The sequence below is a fragment of the Lagopus muta genome, chromosome 19, assembly GCF_023343835.1.
Source record: "Lagopus muta isolate bLagMut1 chromosome 19, bLagMut1 primary, whole genome shotgun sequence".
Classification (NCBI taxonomy): Eukaryota; Metazoa; Chordata; class Aves; order Galliformes; family Phasianidae; genus Lagopus; species Lagopus muta.
Window position 1 is genome coordinate 1,546,863 of NC_064451.1, and position 20,521 is coordinate 1,567,383.

Consider the following 20,521-nt stretch of genomic DNA (forward strand, 5'->3'; position numbering starts at 1 on the left):
CGAATGGAATGATGGCTCTCGTTTCCCCCTTGTAGAAAGCAGCCTCCTGGAGAGCAGCAGAGCAGCAGGCTGTCTGCGCTATGGCCGCTGAAGTGCGTTTCTCGCCCCCTGAGGTCCCTGAGCCCACGCTGATGGAGAACGTGCTGCGCTCCGGCCTCTTGTTTGGAGCCGTTTTGCAGCTTGTGTGCGTGTGGGCCATAACCCTGCCAGTTCCCAAGTGCCCAGAGACAGTAAGTAGCGCTCTGTTTGATAGAGGTTGATAGAAATGCTGAGGCAATGGGCTGGGAGGGAAGCAGCTGGAGCCGTTGCCTACGGTAGCGCGCCGCGGCATTGCTGAGGGTGCGGCAGTTTGTTGTGTGCTTCCTTGGGCGTGCGTGCTGTTCGTGGTGGCACGCAAGGAGCCTGGAGGTGCAAGCTCATCTTATGGTGGTGCTGCTGCTGCTGCCTCTGTGGGCTGTGAGTGGCAGGCAGGGCGTCCCCCTGTGCAGGGACTGCCTTGCAGGCAAGGCCTGTAGACTGTAGGTGACATGGGATTTTTGGGAAGAAGACAGAGGTGGAGTTTCTGTTGTGCCCTGATGTCAGGAAGGCAATGTGCAGCACTGGCACCCAGAGCTGCCCAGTCAGGTGACTTGAGCTCCCAAAGCGAGCTGTGGGGCAATTGTCAGAAAGTTCCCTGACTTGACTGTTGGTGAATTGATTCGTGTAGGACTGGGACGGCTTGGAGTCTAAGACTTGGGAGACGGTGAAGAAACCAAAGGCAAGTGCTGCACAGCTAAGCAAGAAAGCCAAGAAGGAAAGCCAAAAGAAACGGTGAGGGCTTGAGCGCTAAGCCTCCAAGGCCAAAGGAAGCAGCTGGAATGCTGGCTGAGAGGTGCTCCAAAGGCAGCGCACTGTCCGTCTGGTTTTGTGGCGTGGCCGTGCTTTCCCTTGCCCGGACATTGGAGAGGAACTGAGGAAGCTGGAAGGGCTTCTGATGCGCGACCAAGAAATCGGACTTTGCCTGTGCGGGATTTCATGTGTGGCAAGAGCTGGGGACGCTGCATTCCTTCAGGGTCCTTCAGCTCGATAGCTGTTTCAGAATGTTGATGATGAGGTGAACTTAGCGCATGTCGCTGGTCCTGAGCGGTATCCAGCCTATTTTCTTGTCTGTTGACGTATCTACAGAATGCAACCCAAATCCCTTAGTTTAAAATAAAAGGGAAAGAAAGCTTTTAGACCTGGTGCTGCCTCTTTCAGTAGCTGGTCCAAACATGCCTGGCTTGGGCTGGCAGTGGCAGGGCGATGAACGGGCCGGCTTCACGTCCCTCCCTGGCGATGGAGCTGCTTTTCCCGCGTTTCCATGCTGGTCTTGCCCAGTGGTGGCCTTTCAGCCAAAGCGTAAGTGCGAGCGAAGCGTGTGAGCATCAGCTTGCTCTGTGAGGCGTGAGAGAAAGAAAAGGAGAGGAAGCAGCGCGCGAGGAAGCCAGGTGTCCCTGCACTCAGCCCCTTGAGCTCGTCCCTCCAGCTTCCCTGGTGGCTTTTTCAGCCTTGTGTAGCACTGACTGTTCCTGCTTGCCCTGGGAAGGCCAGCTGCAGCTGCGGGCAGCCGTGGCCTGCACGTCAGGCTGCCGTTGAGCCGCGAGGAGTTCAAGTGCGGGTGGGCTGGTGTGAAGAGCAGCGCTGGGAGTGGGGCAGGAGGAGAGGGCAGCGGGAGGGCTGCAGGTGAGCGCGCCTCGGGCCCAGAGCTCAGGCGTGAGCCGGGAGGGCAGCGAGCCGTGCTGCGCTGCTTCAGCTGCAGTGGCTTGGAGCGCGTCATGGGCAGCGGCGCGTGTGGAGCGTCTGGGTGCTGCGAGGGCACCTTGGTGAGCCGGAGCCCGAGAGAGGAGAGGAGAGCAGAGGAGAGCAGAGGTCGCACGTCAAGAGTGTCTGCCTGCCATTTTGGCTTGGCGCGTCGGCGTCTTCCTCCATCCACGAAGGAGCCTGCACGGTGCACTGGGTCCAGCGTGCTACACGGCACTGCCTTCTGCTGCCTGCCTGCCTGCCTGCCTGGCCGCCTGCCTGCTGCACTGCTGGAGAGGAAAGAGCGGATTGTCGGGCTGCGTGCAGCCAAGGAGCTGGCTGCAAAGGAGGGAAAGGGAGTATTGAGGAGCGGTTAGTGCGTGTTAGGTTTGGGTGTGGATGCAGCGGGGGCCGAGTCACCTCCATCAGCTGCTGGGGGCTGGGGCCGAGCCCGGTGCGTGGGGCTGCGCTGCGGGCAGGAGGGCTGCGGGGCTGGGGCAGTGGTGTGGGTGCAGCACCTGGGGCCGTGAGAGGGCGTGCAGCAGGGAGGGCGTTGGGCCCGAGCCGCGCTCGTGTTTGTGGCAGCACAGGGGCTGCAGGGGATGGCAGGAGCGCAGAGCAGAGCGGGGAGAGCCGGGCTGTATGAAGGCCAGGGCATGAAGTCTTCCCTTGGCAGCTACGGAGCTGCTGGGCTTTTCCCCCAAGTCTTCAGACTGTGGGGTGATAAGGCTCCGCAGCAAAGCCAGCCGGGCCCTCCTGATACCTAGGAAAGGGCAAAACAAATCAGAGTCTTTCAAGAGCACAAAGCAGTGAAGCACAGCACAAGCCATTTATTGCCTGCGTAGGTGATCTTCTCCAGGCATGTCCATTGGAGATGTGCAGACTGCGTGTGGACAGAAAGCAAACGGAAGGCAGGGGAGGGGCGGGGAGGGAGGGGAGGGGAGGAGAAGAAAGTAAGAAATGAAAGGAAAGAAAAAGGGAAATGTGAAGGGGAAGAGAGAAAGAGAAAAGGAAAGGAAGAGAAAAGAGAAGCAAGGCAAAGAAAAGCAAGGCAAAGGAAAGCAAAAGGGGGAAAAGGGAAAAGGCAGAAAAGGAGAAGAAGACAAGTCGCATGCCGCCGGCGCCACCCGAGGGGAATCCGGCAGCGGCCCCCCCCAGCTGCCCCTCCCCCTCGTCCAGGCCCCGGGCCGCCCCCAGGCCGGCCTTAGCAACGTGACGCCGCAGGCGGTTGGTAGGGCCGGGGCAGGAAGTGCTTGGTGCCGGCGGAGAGCACTTCCGGGGCAGCGCGGCATGGCGGCGCCGGGCCGGTGAGTGGGGCCGGGAGGAGCGGGCTGTGTGCTGGGAGCGGGGTCGGGCCTGGGTGCGGGGGCATGGAGGGGCGCTCGGGGGAGGAGCTGGCGGTGCTGCCGGCACGCAGAGGCGATGCGTGCGGCGCCGGCGAGTGGTGCGGGGTCGGGGGGCAGCTTCCTGTGAGGGAAGGCTGTGCGAGTGCGGAGCTTTGTTGGTGTTTGGGGTGTGCGAAGGAGGAGGCCCCGTAGGGCCTGGTTGTAGGCAGCAAAGCCCGGGCGGGCGGTGGAGCAAGGCGCCCGGGTGCTGTGTTGGCCGGAGGGTGTGGAGCTGGAAGAAGGTTTGTGAAGATGTGCTTGCTGTGGACGTCCCTTCTTGGGCCGAGCCAGGGCTGCCGTTGTGTGTGATTGTGTTTGTTGCTTGGGAGAAGTGCTGCCTCAGTAGAGTGGGGGGAGGGAGAGGGAGATTGTAAGACTGCCATCAGTCAGGAGCCCGGCACGTTTCTGCCTGCTTGGCTCATGCTGTTGTGTGGGTCCCCGCGAAGCATCGGTGAGCCAGGGTGGCCCCGTGTGTGTGCCAGCATTGTGCGCGGATGTGGAATGGAGTGAGAGTGATTGTAATGAAAATGCAGCTGGCCGTATTTCTGGTAGGGAATGGTTGAATCCGCAGCCGTGAGGCGCAAGAGGAGGCGCTGGATGCTAAGGTGGAAAGCGGAGCTTGTGTGTGCCAGGAGGCAGGCGTGGTGAGGTGCGCTTTGGAGCCTGCTGTTGTTGGCGCTGGGCTCGGGAGGCCCCTGAACATGGCGCTGTGTGCTGCGTGTGCCAGCCCCAAGAGATTCCCGTGTGGAAGAAGGGAGAGGCTGAAGGAGGCCGAGGGCCCTTTTCTCGGGGCCGGCTCCTCTGTGGCCTCTTGCTTGCCGGAGAGAAGGGCTGCCCGCTGGGCACAGGGAGCGCCTTCTAGCTGCCGTCCCGTGCCCTGTCCTGCAGCCCCCTCCTCATGCTATGTGGAACGCCATTGGCAGCAGTGCGGCTGCCATTTTAGAACCTTCGCCGCATCACAGCCGTCACCTTGGTCACCGCTGCCCCGGCCAACGCACTCGCCTCTGTGAGCTCTGGCAGCCATGTCAGGAGCAAAGAGAGCGAGGGGCGAAGCTTGCCCTATTTCCCATCGGAAGGGAGAGCTGGGGGCCCCAGTAGCGAAGAGGAGGAGGGGGGCCGCCTTGACCATCAAGCGGAGGAGGAAGGAGAAGAGAGTCCGTTTCCATCGCGCCTGGACCAGCGCTGTGACCACCTCCGTGGAGCCCATGGAGGTGGATCCACCTCCGGATGAGCCCATGGAGGTGGATCCGCCTCCGGATGAGCCCATGGAGGTGGATCCGCCTGCGGCACAGCTGGCCTGGCACCACACCACCGTGCCAGGCCCCGCATGGGCGCCGTCACAGCTCCACCGCCATCGCTGGTCCAGGCGCTCGGCTCCTTACCCGCTGCGCGGCCCCCGCCCCCAGCATTAGCTGGGTGGCATGAGTTACCATCTGCTCCTCCTCTGGAGCCAATTCTGCGGGCCCCCAGCTCCATCTTCACCCTGTTAAGTCCCCGTCCCTGGTTTACTTGTTGATTTTAGTGTTAAGTTTAGTGTTAGTGTTAGGATTAGGTTATTGTTCACGTTTTAGTGTTAGGAGTAGGTTCTTGTTCATGTTTGAGAGTTAGGAGTAGGTTCTTGTTCATGTTTTAGAGTTAGGAGTAGGTTCTTGTTCATGTTTTAGAGTTAGGCATAGGTTCCTGTTCTTCTGTTAGAGTTAGGCATAGGTTCCTTGTAGTCTTTTAGTGTTAGGCATAGGTTCCTGTTCATACTTGACAGTTAGGGGTCGATTGCTCCTGTTGGGTGGCAGTGAGCAGCGCTCACTCGGTAAGCACACGCCTGATTGATGATGCGAAGACATGAGTGCGAGTGCCGTGAGCACGGAGGCCCGATGGCATCTTGGATGGATTGAATTTGCAGCTTGTGACTTTTGTGTTGCAGACCGTCGAGGAGCAGAGTGTGAGTGGCTGCGCCGTTGCGTTGGGCCTCAGGAGAACAGTGTGTGACTGTGTCTCGAGCATCGTGCGTGGCCGTTGGCAGGTAGGTGTGCCTTCCTTTGCAGTAAGCAGTGCTTAGGCGTGAGCCCAGCTCATGCCCCTGTCCTCAGCAGATGGGCTTTCTGCGTGCTTTATTGCTGTGCTTGGTGCCGTCCGGCACAGCAGCAGCAAGGCCGTGAAGACGTACGTAGCCAGGTAGATGCAAATGCGCAGCTGATGGTAGGAATACTCTTGTTGTTGGTGTTCATGAGACAGTGGTCGTGCGTGTGCGATCAAGCTCAGGGAGAAGTTGATTCTTGCCTGTTCAGCTCTGGCTGAAATGCAAGTTTGGCGTCCCTCCTTGTGGTTGGGTCGGAAGACCAAGGCTATCTTGAGAGCACGTCTGTGAGTCAGGCTGGGAGTTTTTGCTAGCAGGAAGTCACAGCGTCGGAGCGCACGAATGGAATGATGGCTCTCGTTTCCCCCTTGTAGAAAGCAGCCTCCTGGAGAGCAGCAGAGCAGCAGGCTGTGTGCGCTATGGCCGCTGAAGTGCGTTTCTCGCCCCCTGAGGTCCCTGAGCCCACGCTGATGGAGAACGTGCTGCGCTCCGGCCTCTTGTTTGGAGCCGTTTTGCAGCTTGTGTGCGTGTGGGCCATAACCCTGCCAGTTCCCAAGTGCCCAGAGACAGTAAGTAGCGCTCTGTTTGATAGAGGTTGATAGAAATGCTGAGGCAATGGGCTGGGAGGGAAGCAGCTGGAGCCGTTGCCTACGGTAGCGCGCCGCGGCATTGCTGAGGGTGCGGCAGTTTGTTGTGTGCTTCCTTGGGCGTGCGTGCTGTTCGTGGTGGCACGCAAGGAGCCTGGAGGTGCAAGCTCATCTTATGGTGGTGCTGCTGCTGCTGCCTCTGTGGGCTGTGAGTGGCAGGCAGGGCGTCCCCCTGTGCAGGGACTGCCTTGCAGGCAAGGCCTGTAGACTGTAGGTGACGTGGGATTTTTGGGAAGAAGACAGAGGTGGAGTTTCTGTTGTGCCCTGATGTCAGGAAGGCAATGTGCAGCACTGGCACCCAGAGCTGCCCAGTCAGGTGACTTGAGCTCCCAAAGCGAGCTGTGGGGCAATTGTCAGAAAGTTCCCTGACTTGACTGTTGGTGAATTGATTCGTGTAGGACTGGGACGGCTTGGAGTCTAAGACTTGGGAGACGGTGAAGAAACCAAAGGCAAGTGCTGCACAGCTAAGCAAGAAAGCCAAGAAGGAAAGCCAAAAGAAACGGTGAGGGCTTGAGCGCTAAGCCTCCAAGGCCAAAGGAAGCAGCTGGAATGCTGGCTGAGAGGTGCTCCAAAGGCAGCGCACTGTCCGTCTGGTTTTGTGGCGTGGCCGTGCTTTCCCTTGCCCGGACATTGGAGAGGAACTGAGGAAGCTGGAAGGGCTTCTGATGCGCGACCAAGAAATCGGACTTTGCCTGTGCGGGATTTCATGTGTGGCAAGAGCTGGGGACGCTGCATTCCTTCAGGGTCCTTCAGCTCGATAGCTGTTTCAGAATGTTGATGATGAGGTGAACTTAGCGCATGTCGCTGGTCCTGAGCGGTATCCAGCCTATTTTCTTGTCTGTTGACGTATCTACAGAATGCAACCCAAATCCCTTAGTTTAAAATAAAAGGGAAAGAAAGCTTTTAGACCTGGTGCTGCCTCTTTCAGTAGCTGGTCCAAACATGCCTGGCTTGGGCTGGCAGTGGCAGGGCGATGAACGGGCCGGCTTCACGTCCCTCCCTGGCGATGGAGCTGCTTTTCCCGCGTTTCCATGCTGGTCTTGCCCAGTGGTGGCCTTTCAGCCAAAGCGTAAGTGCGAGCGAAGCGTGTGAGCATCAGCTTGCTCTGTGAGGCGTGAGAGAAAGAAAAGGAGAGGAAGCAGCGCGCGAGGAAGCCAGGTGTCCCTGCACTCAGCCCCTTGAGCTCGTCCCTCCAGCTTCCCTGGTGGCTTTTTCAGCCTTGTGTAGCACTGACTGTTCCTGCTTGCCCTGGGAAGGCCAGCTGCAGCTGCGGGCAGCCGTGGCCTGCACGTCAGGCTGCCGTTGAGCCGCGAGGAGTTCAAGTGCGGGTGGGCTGGTGTGAAGAGCAGCGCTGGGAGTGGGGCAGGAGGAGAGGGCAGCGGGAGGGCTGCAGGTGAGCGCGCCTCGGGCCCAGAGCTCAGGCGTGAGCCGGGAGGGCAGCGAGCCGTGCTGCGCTGCTTCAGCTGCAGTGGCTTGGAGCGCGTCATGGGCAGCGGCGCGTGTGGAGCGTCTGGGTGCTGCGAGGGCACCTTGGTGAGCCGGAGCCCGAGAGAGGAGAGGAGAGCAGAGGAGAGCAGAGGTCGCACGTCAAGAGTGTCTGCCTGCCATTTTGGCTTGGCGCGTCGGCGTCTTCCTCCATCCACGAAGGAGCCTGCACGGTGCACTGGGTCCAGCGTGCTACACGGCACTGCCTTCTGCTGCCTGCCTGCCTGCCTGCCTGCCTGGCCGCCTGCCTGCTGCACTGCTGGAGAGGAAAGAGCGGATTGTCGGGCTGCGTGCAGCCAAGGAGCTGGCTGCAAAGGAGGGAAAGGGAGTATTGAGGAGCGGTTAGTGCGTGTTAGGTTTGGGTGTGGATGCAGCGGGGGCCGAGTCACCTCCATCAGCTGCTGGGGGCTGGGGCCGAGCCCGGTGCGTGGGGCTGCGCTGCGGGCAGGAGGGCTGCGGGGCTGGGGCAGTGGTGTGGGTGCAGCACCTGGGGCTGTGAGAGGGCGTGCAGCAGGGAGGGCGTTGGGCCCGAGCCGCGCTCGTGTTTGTGGCAGCACAGGGGCTGCAGGGGATGGCAGGAGCGCAGAGCAGAGCGGGGAGAGCCGGGCTGTATGAAGGCCAGGGCATGAAGTCTTCCCTTGGCAGCTACGGAGCTGCTGGGCTTTTCCCCCAAGTCTTCAGACTGTGGGGTGATAAGGCTCCGCAGCAAAGCCAGCCGGGCCCTCCTGATACCTAGGAAAGGGCAAAACAAATCAGAGTCTTTCAAGAGCACAAAGCAGTGAAGCACAGCACAAGCCATTTATTGCCTGCGTAGGTGATCTTCTCCAGGCATGTCCATTGGAGATGTGCAGACTGCGTGTGGACAGAAAGCAAACGGAAGGCAGGGGAGGGGCGGGGAGGGGAGGGGAGGGGCGGGGAGGGGAGGAGAAGAAAGTAAGAAATGAAAGGAAAGAAAAAGGGAAATGTGAAGGGGAAGAGAGAAAGAGAAAAGGAAAGGAAGAGAAAAGAGAAGCAAGGCAAAGAAAAGCAAGGCAAAGGAAAGCAAAAGGGGGAAAAGGGAAAAGGCAGAAAAGGAGAAGAAGACAAGTCGCATGCCGCCGGCGCCACCCGAGGGGAATCCGGCAGCGGCCCCCCCCCAGCTGCCCCTCCCCCTCGTCCAGGCCCCGGGCCGCCCCCAGGCCGGCCTTAGCAACGTGACGCCGCAGGCGGTTGGTAGGGCCGGGGCAGGAAGTGCTTGGTGCCGGCGGAGAGCACTTCCGGGGCAGCGCGGCATGGCGGCGCCGGGCCGGTGAGCGGGGCCGGGAGGAGCGGGCTGTGTGCTGGGAGCGGGGTCGGGCCTGGGTGCGGGGGCATGGAGGGGCGCTCGGGGGAGGAGCTGGCGGTGCTGCCGGCACGCAGAGGCGATGCGTGCGGCGCCGGCGAGTGGTGCGGGGTCGGGGGGCAGCTTCCTGTGAGGGAAGGCTGTGCGAGTGCGGAGCTTTGTTGGTGTTTGGGGTGTGCGAAGGAGGAGGCCCCGTAGGGCCTGGTTGTAGGCAGCAAAGCCCGGGCGGGCGGTGGAGCAAGGCGCCCGGGTGCTGTGTTGGCCGGAGGGTGCGGAGCTGGAAGAAGGTTTGTGAAGATGTGCTTGCTGTGGACGTCCCTTCTTGGGCCGAGCCAGGGCTGCCGTTGTGTGTGATTGTGTTTGTTGCTTGGGAGAAGTGCTGCCTCAGTAGAGTGGGGGGAGGGAGAGGGAGATTGTAAGACTGCCATCAGTCAGGAGCCCGGCACGTTTCTGCCTGCTTGGCTCATGCTGTTGTGTGGGTCCCCGCGAAGCATCGGTGAGCCAGGGTGGCCCCGTGTGTGTGCCAGCATTGTGCGCGGATGTGGAATGGAGTGAGAGTGATTGTAATGAAAATGCAGCTGGCCGTATTTCTGGTAGGGAATGGTTGAATCCGCAGCCGTGAGGCGCAAGAGGAGGCGCTGGATGCTAAGGTGGAAAGCGGAGCTTGTGTGTGCCAGGAGGCAGGCGTGGTGAGGTGCGCTTTGGAGCCTGCTGTTGTTGGCGCTGGGCTCGGGAGGCCCCTGAACATGGCGCTGTGTGCTGCGTGTGCCAGCCCCAAGAGATTCCCGTGTGGAAGAAGGGAGAGGCTGAAGGAGGCCGAGGGCCCTTTTCTTGGGGCCGGCTCCTCTGTGGCCTCTTGCTTGCCGGAGAGAAGGGCTGCCCGCTGGGCACAGGGAGCGCCTTCTAGCTGCCGTCCCGTGCCCTGTCCTGCAGCCCCCTCCTCATGCTATGTGGAACGCCATTGGCAGCAGTGCGGCTGCCATTTTAGAACCTTCGCCGCATCACAGCCGTCACCTTGGTCACCGCTGCCCCGGCCAACGCACTCGCCTCTGTGAGCTCTGGCAGCCATGTCAGGAGCAAAGAGAGCGAGGGGCGAAGCTTGCCCTATTTCCCATCGGAAGGGAGAGCTGGGGGCCCCAGTAGCGAAGAGGAGGAGGGGGGCCGCCTTGACCATCAAGCGGAGGAGGAAGGAGAAGAGAGTCCGTTTCCATCGCGCCTGGACCAGCGCTGTGACCACCTCCGTGGAGCCCATGGAGGTGGATCCACCTCCGGATGAGCCCATGGAGGTGGATCCGCCTCCGGATGAGCCCATGGAGGTGGATCCGCCTGCGGCACAGCTGGCCTGGCACCACACCACCGTGCCAGGCCCCGCATGGGCGCCGTCACAGCTCCACCGCCATCGCTGGTCCAGGCGCTCGGCTCCTTACCCGCTGCGCGGCCCCCGCCCCCAGCATTAGCTGGGTGGCATGAGTTACCATCTGCTCCTCCTCTGGAGCCAATTCTGCGGGCCCCCAGCTCCATCTTCACCCTGTTAAGTCCCCGTCCCTGGTTTACTTGTTGATTTTAGTGTTAAGTTTAGTGTTAGTGTTAGGATTAGGTTATTGTTCACGTTTTAGTGTTAGGAGTAGGTTCTTGTTCATGTTTGAGAGTTAGGAGTAGGTTCTTGTTCATGTTTTAGAGTTAGGCATAGGTTCCTGTTCTTCTGTTAGAGTTAGGCATAGGTTCCTTGTAGTCTTTTAGTGTTAGGCATAGGTTCCTGTTCATACTTGACAGTTAGGGGTCGATTGCTCCTGTTGGGTGGCAGTGAGCAGCGCTCACTCGGTAAGCACACGCCTGATTGATGATGCGAAGACATGAGTGCGAGTGCCGTGAGCACGGAGGCCTGATGGCATCTTGGATGGATTGAATTTGCAGCTTGTGACTTTTGTGTTGCAGACCGTCGAGGAGCAGAGTGTGAGTGGCTGCGCCGTTGCGTTGGGCCTCAGGAGAACAGTGTGTGACTGTGTCTCGAGCATCGTGCGTGGCCGTTGGCAGGTAGGTGTGCCTTCCTTTGCAGTAAGCAGTGCTTAGGCGTGAGCCCAGCTCATGCCCCTGTCCTCAGCAGATGGGCTTTCTGCGTGCTTTATTGCTGTGCTTGGTGCCGTCCGGCACAGCAGCAGCAAGGCCGTGAAGACGTACGTAGCCAGGTAGATGCAAATGCGCAGCTGATGGTAGGAATACTCTTGTTGTTGGTGTTCATGAGACAGTGGTCGTGCGTGTGCGATCAAGCTCAGGGAGAAGTTGATTCTTGCCTGTTCAGCTCTGGCTGAAATGCAAGTTTGGCGTCCCTCCTTGTGGTTGGGTCGGAAGACCAAGGCTATCTTGAGAGCACGTCTGTGAGTCAGGCTGGGAGTTTTTGCTAGCAGGAAGTCACAGCGTCGGAGCGCACGAATGGAATGATGGCTCTCGTTTGCCCCTTGTAGAAAGCAGCCTCCTGGAGAGCAGCAGAGCAGCAGGCTGTGTGCGCTATGGCCGCTGAAGTGCGTTTCTCGCCCCCTGAGGTCCCTGAGCCCACGCTGATGGAGAACGTGCTGCGCTCCGGCCTCTTGTTTGGAGCCGTTTTCCAGCTGGTGTGCGTGTGGGCCATAACCCTGCCAGTTCCCAAGTGCCCAGAGACAGTAAGTAGCGCTCTGTTTGATAGAGGTTGATAGAAATGCTGAGGCAATGGGCTGGGAGGGAAGCAGCTGGAGCCGTTGCCTACGGTAGCGCGCCGCGGCATTGCTGAGGGTGCGGCAGTTTGTTCTGTGCTTCCTTGGGCGTGCGTGCTGTTCGTGGTGGCACGCAAGGAGCCTGGAGGTGCAAGCTCATCTTATGGTGGTGCTGCTGCTGCTGCCTCTGTGGGCTGTGAGTGGCAGGCAGGGCATCCCCCTGTGCAGGGACTGCCTTGCAGGCAAGGCCTGTAGACTGTAGGTGACGTGGGATTTTTGGGAAGAAGACAGAGGTGGAGTTTCTGTTGTGCCCTGATGTCAGGAAGGCAATGTGCAGCACTGGCACCCAGAGCTGCCCAGTCAGGTGACTTGAGCTCCCAAAGCGAGCTGTGGGGCAATTGTCAGAAAGTTCCCTGACTTGACTGTTGGTGAATTGATTCGTGTAGGACTGGGACGGCTTGGAGTCTAAGACTTGGGAGACGGTGAAGAAACCAAAGGCAAGTGCTGCACAGCTAAGCAAGAAAGCCAAGAAGGAAAGCCAAAAGAAACGGTGAGGGCTTGAGCGCTAAGCCTCCAAGGCCAAAGGAAGCAGCTGGAATGCTGGCTGAGAGGTGCTCCAAAGGCAGCGCACTGTCCGTCTGGTTTTGTGGCGTGGCCGTGCTTTCCCTTGCCCGGACATTGGAGAGGAACTGAGGAAGCTGGAAGGGCTTCTGATGCGCGACCAAGAAATCGGACTTTGCCTGTGCGGGATTTCATGTGTGGCAAGAGCTGGGGACGCTGCATTCCTTCAGGGTCCTTCAGCTCGATAGCTGTTTCAGAATGTTGATGATGAGGTGAACTTAGCGCATGTCGCTGGTCCTGAGCGGTATCCAGCCTATTTTCTTGTCTGTTGACGTATCTACAGAATGCAACCCAAATCCCTTAGTTTAAAATAAAAGGGAAAGAAAGCTTTTAGACCTGGTGCTGCCTCTTTCAGTAGCTGGTCCAAACATGCCTGGCTTGGGCTGGCAGTGGCAGGGCGATGAACGGGCCGGCTTCACGTCCCTCCCTGGCGATGGAGCTGCTTTTCCCGCGTTTCCATGCTGGTCTTGCCCAGTGGTGGCCTTTCAGCCAAAGCGTAAGTGCGAGCGAAGCGTGTGAGCATCAGCTTGCTCTGTGAGGCGTGAGAGAAAGAAAAGGAGAGGAAGCAGCGCGCGAGGAAGCCAGGTGTCCCTGCACTCAGCCCCTTGAGCTCGTCCCTCCAGCTTCCCTGGTGGCTTTTTCAGCCTTGTGTAGCACTGACTGTTCCTGCTTGCCCTGGGAAGGCCAGCTGCAGCTGCGGGCAGCCGTGGCCTGCACGTCAGGCTGCCGTTGAGCCGCGAGGAGTTCAAGTGCGGGTGGGCTGGTGTGAAGAGCAGCGCTGGGAGTGGGGCAGGAGGAGAGGGCAGCGGGAGGGCTGCAGGTGAGCGCGCCTCGGGCCCAGAGCTCAGGCGTGAGCCGGGAGGGCAGCGAGCCGTGCTGCGCTGCTTCAGCTGCAGTGGCTTGGAGCGCGTCATGGGCAGCGGCGCGTGTGGAGCGTCTGGGTGCTGCGAGGGCACCTTGGTGAGCCGGAGCCCGAGAGAGGAGAGGAGAGCAGAGGAGAGCAGAGGTCGCACGTCAAGAGTGTCTGCCTGCCATTTTGGCTTGGCGCGTCGGCGTCTTCCTCCATCCACGAAGGAGCCTGCACGGTGCACTGGGTCCAGCGTGCTACACGGCACTGCCTTCTGCTGCCTGCCTGCCTGCCTGCCTGCCTGGCCGCCTGCCTGCTGCACTGCTGGAGAGGAAAGAGCGGATTGTCGGGCTGCGTGCAGCCAAGGAGCTGGCTGCAAAGGAGGGAAAGGGAGTATTGAGGAGCGGTTAGTGCGTGTTAGGTTTGGGTGTGGATGCAGCGGGGGCCGAGTCACCTCCATCAGCTGCTGGGGGCTGGGGCCGAGCCCGGTGCGTGGGGCTGCGCTGCGGGCAGGAGGGCTGCGGGGCTGGGGCAGTGGTGTGGGTGCAGCACCTGGGGCCGTGAGAGGGCGTGCAGCAGGGAGGGCGTTGGGCCCGAGCCGCGCTCGTGTTTGTGGCAGCACAGGGGCTGCAGGGGATGGCAGGAGATGGCAGGAGCGCAGAGCAGAGCGGGGAGAGCCGGGCTGTATGAAGGCCAGGGCATGAAGTCTTCCCTTGGCAGCTACGGAGCTGCTGGGCTTTTCCCCCAAGTCTTCAGACTGTGGGGTGATAAGGCTCCGCAGCAAAGCCAGCCGGGCCCTCCTGATACCTAGGAAAGGGCAAAACAAATCAGAGTCTTTCAAGAGCACAAAGCAGTGAAGCACAGCACAAGCCATTTATTGCCTGCGTAGGTGATCTTCTCCAGGCATGTCCATTGGAGATGTGCAGACTGCGTGTGGACAGAAAGCAAACGGAAGGCAGGGGAGGGGCGGGGAGGGGAGGGGAGGGGCGGGGAGGGGAGGAGAAGAAAGTAAGAAATGAAAGGAAAGAAAAAGGGAAATGTGAAGGGGAAGAGAGAAAGAGAAAAGGAAAGGAAGAGAAAAGAGAAGCAAGGCAAAGAAAAGCAAGGCAAAGGAAAGCAAAAGGGGGAAAAGGGAAAAGGCAGAAAAGGAGAAGAAGACAAGTCGCATGCCGCCGGCGCCACCCGAGGGGAATCCGGCAGCGGCCCCCCCCAGCTGCCCCTCCCCCTCGTCCAGGCCCCGGGCCGCCCCCAGGCCGGCCTTAGCAACGTGACGCCGCAGGCGGTTGGTAGGGCCGGGGCAGGAAGTGCTTGGTGCCGGCGGAGAGCACTTCCGGGGCAGCGCGGCACGGCGGCGCCGGGCCGGTGAGCGGGGCCGGGAGGAGCGGGCTGTGTGCTGGGAGCGGGGTCGGGCCTGGGTGCGGGGGCATGGAGGGGCGCTCGGGGGAGGAGCTGGCGGTGCTGCCGGCACGCAGAGGCGATGCGTGCGGCGCCGGCGAGTGGTGCGGGGTCGGGGGGCAGCTTCCTGTGAGGGAAGGCCGTGCGAGTGCGGAGCTTTGTTGGTGTTTGGGGTGTGCGAAGGAGGAGGCCCCGTAGGGCCTGGTTGTAGGCAGCAAAGCCCGGGCGGGCGGTGGAGCAAGGCGCCCGGGTGCTGTGTTGGCCGGAGGGTGCGGAGCTGGAAGAAGGTTTGTGAAGATGTGCTTGCTGTGGACGTCCCTTCTTGGGCCGAGCCAGGGCTGCCGTTGTGTGTGATTGTGTTTGTTGCTTGGGAGAAGTGCTGCCTCAGTAGAGTGGGGGGAGGGAGAGGGAGATTGTAAGACTGCCATCAGTCAGGAGCCCGGCACGTTTCTGCCTGCTTGGCTCATGCTGTTGTGTGGGTCCCCGCGAAGCATCGGTGAGCCAGGGTGGCCCCGTGTGTGTGCCAGCATTGTGCGCGGATGTGGAATGGAGTGAGAGTGATTGTAATGAAAATGCAGCTGGCCGTATTTCTGGTAGGGAATGGTTGAATCCGCAGCCGTGAGGCGCAAGAGGAGGCGCTGGATGCTAAGGTGGAAAGCGGAGCTTGTGTGTGCCAGGAGGCAGGCGTGGTGAGGTGCGCTTTGGAGCCTGCTGTTGTTGGCGCTGGGCTCGGGAGGCCCCTGAACATGGCGCTGTGTGCTGCGTGTGCCAGCCCCAAGAGATTCCCGTGTGGAAGAAGGGAGAGGATGAAGGAGGCCGAGGGCCCTTTTCTCGGGGCCGGCTCCTCTGTGGCCTCTTGCTTGCCGCAGAGAAGGGCTGCCCGCTGGGCACAGGGAGCGCCTTCTAGCTGCCGTCCCGTGCCCTGTCCTGCAGCCCCCTCCTCATGCTATGTGGAACGCCATTGGCAGCAGTGCGGCTGCCATTTTAGAACCTTCGCCGCATCACAGCCGTCACCTTGGTCACCGCTGCCCCGGCCAACGCACTCGCCTCTGTGAGCTCTGGCAGCCATGTCAGGAGCAAAGAGAGCGAGGGGTGAAGCTTGCCCTATTTCCCATCGGAAGGGAGAGCTGGGGGCCCCAGTAGCGAAGAGGAGGAGGGGGGCCGCCTTGACCATCAAGCGGAGGAGGAAGGAGAAGAGAGTCCGTTTCCATCGCGCCTGGACCAGCGCTGTGACCACCTCCGTGGAGCCCATGGAGGTGGATCCACCTCCGGATGAGCCCATGGAGGTGGATCCGCCTCCGGATGAGCCCATGGAGGTGGATCCGCCTGCGGCACAGCTGGCCTGGCACCACACCACCGTGCCAGGCCCCGCATGGGCGCCGTCACAGCTCCACCGCCATCGCTGGTCCAGGCGCTCGGCTCCTTACCCGCTGCGCGGCCCCCGCCCCCAGCATTAGCTGGGTGGCATGAGTTACCATCTGCTCCTCCTCTGGAGCCAATTCTGCGGGCCCCCAGCTCCAACTTCACCCTGTTAAGTCCCCGTCCCTGGTTTACTTGTTGATTTTAGTGTTAAGTTTAGTGTTAGTGTTAGGATTAGGTTATTGTTCACGTTTTAGTGTTAGGAGTAGGTTCTTGTTCATGTTTGAGAGTTAGGAGTAGGTTCTTGTTCATGTTTTAGAGTTAGGCATAGGTTCCTGTTCTTCTGTTAGAGTTAGGCATAGGTTCCTTGTAGTCTTTTAGTGTTAGGCATAGGTTCCTGTTCATACTTGACAGTTAGGGGTCGATTGCTCCTGTTGGGTGGCAGTGAGCAGCGCTCACTCGGTAAGCACACGCCTGATTGATGATGCGAAGACATGAGTGCGAGTGCCGTGAGCACGGAGGCCCGATGGCATCTTGGATGGATTGAATTTGCAGCTTGTGACTTTTGTGTTGCAGAGCGTCGAGGAGCAGAGTGTGAGTGGCTGCGCCGTTGCGTTGGGCCTCAGGAGAACAGTGTGTGACTGTGTCTCGAGCAGCGTGCGTGGCCGTTGGCAGGTAGGTGTGCCTTCCTTTGCAGTAAGCAGTGCTTAGGCGTGAGCCCAGCTCATGCCCCTGTCCTCAGCAGATGGGCTTTCTGCGTGCTTTATTGCTGTGCTTGGTGCCGTCCGGCACAGCAGCAGCAAGGCCGTGAAGACGTACGTAGCCAGGTAGATGCAAATGCGCAGCTGATGGTAGGAATACTCTTGTTGTTGGTGTTCATGAGACAGTGGTCGTGCGTGTGCGATCAAGCTCAGGGAGAAGTTGATTCTTGCCTGTTCAGCTCTGGCTGAAATGCAAGTTTGGCGTCCCTCCTTGTGGTTGGGTCGGAAGACCAAGGCTATCTTGAGAGCACGTCTGTGAGTCAGGCTGGGAGTTTTTGCTAGCAGGAAGTCACAGCGTCGGAGCGCACGAATGGAATGATGGCTCTCGTTTGCCCCTTGTAGAAAGCAGCCTCCTGGAGAGCAGCAGAGCAGCAGGCTGTGTGCGCTATGGCCGCTGAAGTGCGTTTCTCGCCCCCTGAGGTCCCTGAGCCCACGCTGATGGAGAACGTGCTGCGCTCCGGCCTCTTGTTTGGAGCCGTTTTCCAGCTGGTGTGCGTGTGGGCCATAACCCTGCCAGTTCCCAAGTGCCCAGAGACAGTAAGTAGCGCTCTGTTTGATAGAGGTTGATAGAAATGCTGAGGCAATGGGCTGGGAGGGAAGCAGCTGGAGCCGTTGCCTACGGTAGCGCGCCGCGGCATTGCTGAGGGTGCGGCAGTTTGTTGTGTGCTTCCTTGGGCGTGCGTGCTGTTCGTGGTGGCACGCAAGGAGCCTGGAGGTGCAAGCTCATCTTATGGTGGTGCTGCTGCTGCTGCCTCTGTGGGCTGTGAGTGGCAGGCAGGGCGTCCCCCTGTGCAGGGACTGCCTTGCAGGCAAGGCCTGTAGACTGTAGGTGACGTGGGATTTTTGGGCACAAGACAGAGGTGGAGTTTCTGTTGTGCCCTGATGTCAGGAAGGCAATGTGCAGCACTGGCACCCAGAGCTGCCCAGTCAGGTGACTTGAGCTCCCAAAGCGAGCTGTGGGGCAATTGTCAGAAAGTTCCCTGACTTGACTGTTGGTGAATTGATTCGTGTAGGACTGGGACGGCTTGGAGTCTAAGACTTGGGAGACGGTGAAGAAACCAAAGGCAAGTGCTGCACAGCTAAGCAAGAAAGCCAAGAAGGAAAGCCAAAAGAAACGGTGAGGGCTTGAGCGCTAAGCCTCCAAGGCCAAAGGAAGCAGCTGGAATGCTGGCTGAGAGGTGCTCCAAAGGCAGCGCACTGTCCGTCTGGTTTTGTGGCGTGGCCGTGCTTTCCCTTGCCCGGACATTGGAGAGGAACTGAGGAAGCTGGAAGGGCTTCTGATGCGCGACCAAGAAATCGGACTTTGCCTGTGCGGGATTTCATGTGTGGCAAGAGCTGGGGATGCTGCATTCCTTCAGGGTCCTTCAGCTCGATAGCTGTTTCAGAATGTTGATGATGAGGTGAACTTAGCGCATGTCGCTGGTCCTGAGCGGTATCCAGCCTATTTTCTTGTCTGTTGACGTATCTACAGAATGCAACCCAAATCCCTTAGTTTAAAATAAAAGGGAAAGAAAGCTTTTAGACCTGGTGCTGCCTCTTTCAGTAGCTGGTCCAAACATGCCTGGCTTGGGCTGGCAGTGGCAGGGCGATGAACGGGCCGGCTTCACGTCCCTCCCTGGCGATGGAGCTGCTTTTCCCGCGTTTCCATGCTGGTCTTGCCCAGTGGTGGCCTTTCAGCCAAAGCGTAAGTGCGAGCGAAGCGTGTGAGCATCAGCTTGCTCTGTGAGGCGTGAGAGAAAGAAAAGGAGAGGAAGCAGCGCGCGAGGAAGCCAGGTGTCCCTGCACTCAGCCCCTTGAGCTCGTCCCTCCAGCTTCCCTGGTGGCTTTTTCAGCCTTGTGTAGCACTGACTGTTCCTGCTTGCCCTGGGAAGGCCAGCTGCAGCTGCGGGCAGCCGTGGCCTGCACGTCAGGCTGCCGTTGAGCCGCGAGGAGTTCAAGTGCGGGTGGGCTGGTGTGAAGAGCAGCGCTGGGAGTGGGGCAGGAGGAGAGGGCAGCGGGAGGGCTGCAGGTGAGCGCGCCTCGGGCCCAGAGCTCAGGCGTGAGCCGGGAGGGCAGCGAGCCGTGCTGCGCTGCTTCAGCTGCAGTGGCTTGGAGCGCGTCATGGGCAGCGGCGCGTGTGGAGCGTCTGGGTGCTGCGAGGGCACCTTGGTGAGCCGGAGCCCGAGAGAGGAGAGGAGAGCAGAGGAGAGCAGAGGCCGCACGTCAAGAGTGTCTGCCTGCCATTTTGGCTTGGCGCGTCGGCGTCTTCCTCCATCCACGAAGGAGCCTGCACGGTGCACTGGGTCCAGCGTGCTACACGGCACTGCCTTCTGCTGCCTGCCTGCCTGCCTGCCTGCCTGGCCGCCTGCCTGCTGCACTGCTGGAGAGGAAAGAGCGGATTGTCGGGCTGCGTGCAGCCAAGGAGCTGGCTGCAAAGGAGGGAAAGGGAGTATTGAGGAGCGGTTAGTGCGTGTTAGGTTTGGGTGTGGATGCAGCGGGGGCCGAGTCACCTCCATCAGCTGCTGGGGGCTGGGGCCGAGCCCGGTGCGTGGGGCTGCGCTGCGGGCAGGAGGGCTGCGGGGCTGGGGCAGTGGTGTGGGTGCAGCACCTGGGGCCGTGAGAGGGCGTGCAGCAGGGAGGGCGTTGGGCCCGAGCCGCGCTCGTGTTTGTGGCAGCACAGGGGCTGCAGGGGATGGCAGGAGCGCAGAGCAGAGCGGGGAGAGCCGGGCTGTATGAAGGCCAGGGCATGAAGTCTTCCCTTGGCAGCTACGGAGCTGCTGGGCTTTTCCCCCAAGTCTTCAGACTGTGGGGTGATAAGGCTCCGCAGCAAAGCCAGCCGGGCCCTCCTGATACCTAGGAAAGGGCAAAACAAATCAGAGTCTTTCAAGAGCACAAAGCAGTGAAGCACAGCACAAGCCATTTATTGCCTGCGTAGGTGATCTTCTCCAGGCATGTCCATTGGAGATGTGCAGACTGCGTGTGGACAGAAAGCAAACGGAAGGCAGGGGAGGGGAGGGGAGGGGCGGGGAGGGGAGGAGAAGAAAGTAAGAAATGAAAGGAAAGAAAAAGGGAAATGTGAAGGGGAAGAGAGAAAGAGAAAAGGAAAGGAAGAGAAAAGAGAAGCAAGGCAAAGAAAAGCAAGGCAAAGGAAAGCAAAAGGGGGAAAAGGGAAAAGGCAGAAAAGGAGAAGAAGACAAGTCGCATGCCGCCGGCGCCACCCGAGGGGAATCCGGCAGCGGCCCCCCCCAGCTGCCCCTCCCCCTCGTCCAGGCCCCGGGCCGCCCCCAGGCCGGCCTTAGCAACGTGACGCCGCAGGCGGTTGGTAGGGCCGGGGCAGGAAGTGCTTGGTGCCGGCGGAGAGCACTTCCGGGGCAGCGCGGCATGGCGGCGCCGGGCCGGTGAGCGGGGCCGGGAGGAGCGGGCTGTGTGCTGGGAGCGGGGTCGGGCCTGGGTGCGGGGGCATGGAGGGGCGCTCGGGGGAGGAGCTGGCGGTGCTGCCGGCACGCAGAGGCGATGCGTGCGGCGCCGGCGAGTGGTGCGGGGTCGGGGGGCAGCTTCCTGTGAGGGAAGGCCGTGCGAGTGCGGAGCTTTGTTGGTGTTTGGGGTGTGCGAAGGAGGAGGCCCCGTAGGGCCTGGTTGTAGGCAGCAAAGCCCGGGCGGGCGGTGGAGCAAGGCGCCCGGGTGCTGTGTTGGCCGGAGGGTGCGGAGCTGGAAGAAGGTTTGTGAAGATGTGCTTGCTGTGGACGTCCCTTCTTGGGCCGAGCCAGGGCTGCCGTTGTGTGTGATTGTGTTTGTTGCCTGGGAGAAGTGCTGCCTCAGTAGAGTGGGGGGAGGGAGAGGGAGATTGTAAGACTGCCATCAGTCAGGAGCCCGGCACGTTTCTGGTACAAAACCCCAGATCTAAGGGGAAAAACAGGGATTTCTAGCAGAAAAGGCCATATTTATGGGGGAAAAAAACAAATTTCATGGGAAAAACTGGGATTTCTTGTAGAAAAAGCCATACGTGAGGGGGAAAATCTCAAATTTAAGGGAAAAAAAAAGGCTTTTGTGGCAAAAAAAATATATATTTGAAGGCAAGACAGAGATTTCTATGAGAAAAAGTCATATTTAAGGACAAAAACCCTTGGTTTAAGGGTCAAAACAGGGATTTGTAGCTGAAAAAGTCGTATTTAAGGGGAAAAAGCCCTTATTTAATGAGATAA

The 20,521-nt window shown here is 60.0% G+C and overlaps 1 protein-coding gene across 3 annotated transcripts in view; it reads left to right on the forward strand.

The window, feature by feature from the left end:
* The window catches only part of LOC125702693 (uncharacterized), a 166,647-nt gene that overhangs the window by 86,248 nt on the left and 59,878 nt on the right, over positions 1-20,521 (forward strand). For all 3 annotated transcript variants that reach the window (XM_048966303.1, XM_048966304.1, XM_048966305.1), the window contains 4 exons: positions 5,065-5,163; positions 10,606-10,704; positions 11,133-11,327; positions 16,156-16,254. In XM_048966303.1, coding sequence (XP_048822260.1) covers positions 5,065-5,163; positions 10,606-10,704; positions 11,133-11,327; positions 16,156-16,254 — 492 coding nt within the window. The remainder of the gene's footprint in view (positions 1-5,064; positions 5,164-10,605; positions 10,705-11,132; positions 11,328-16,155; positions 16,255-20,521) is intronic.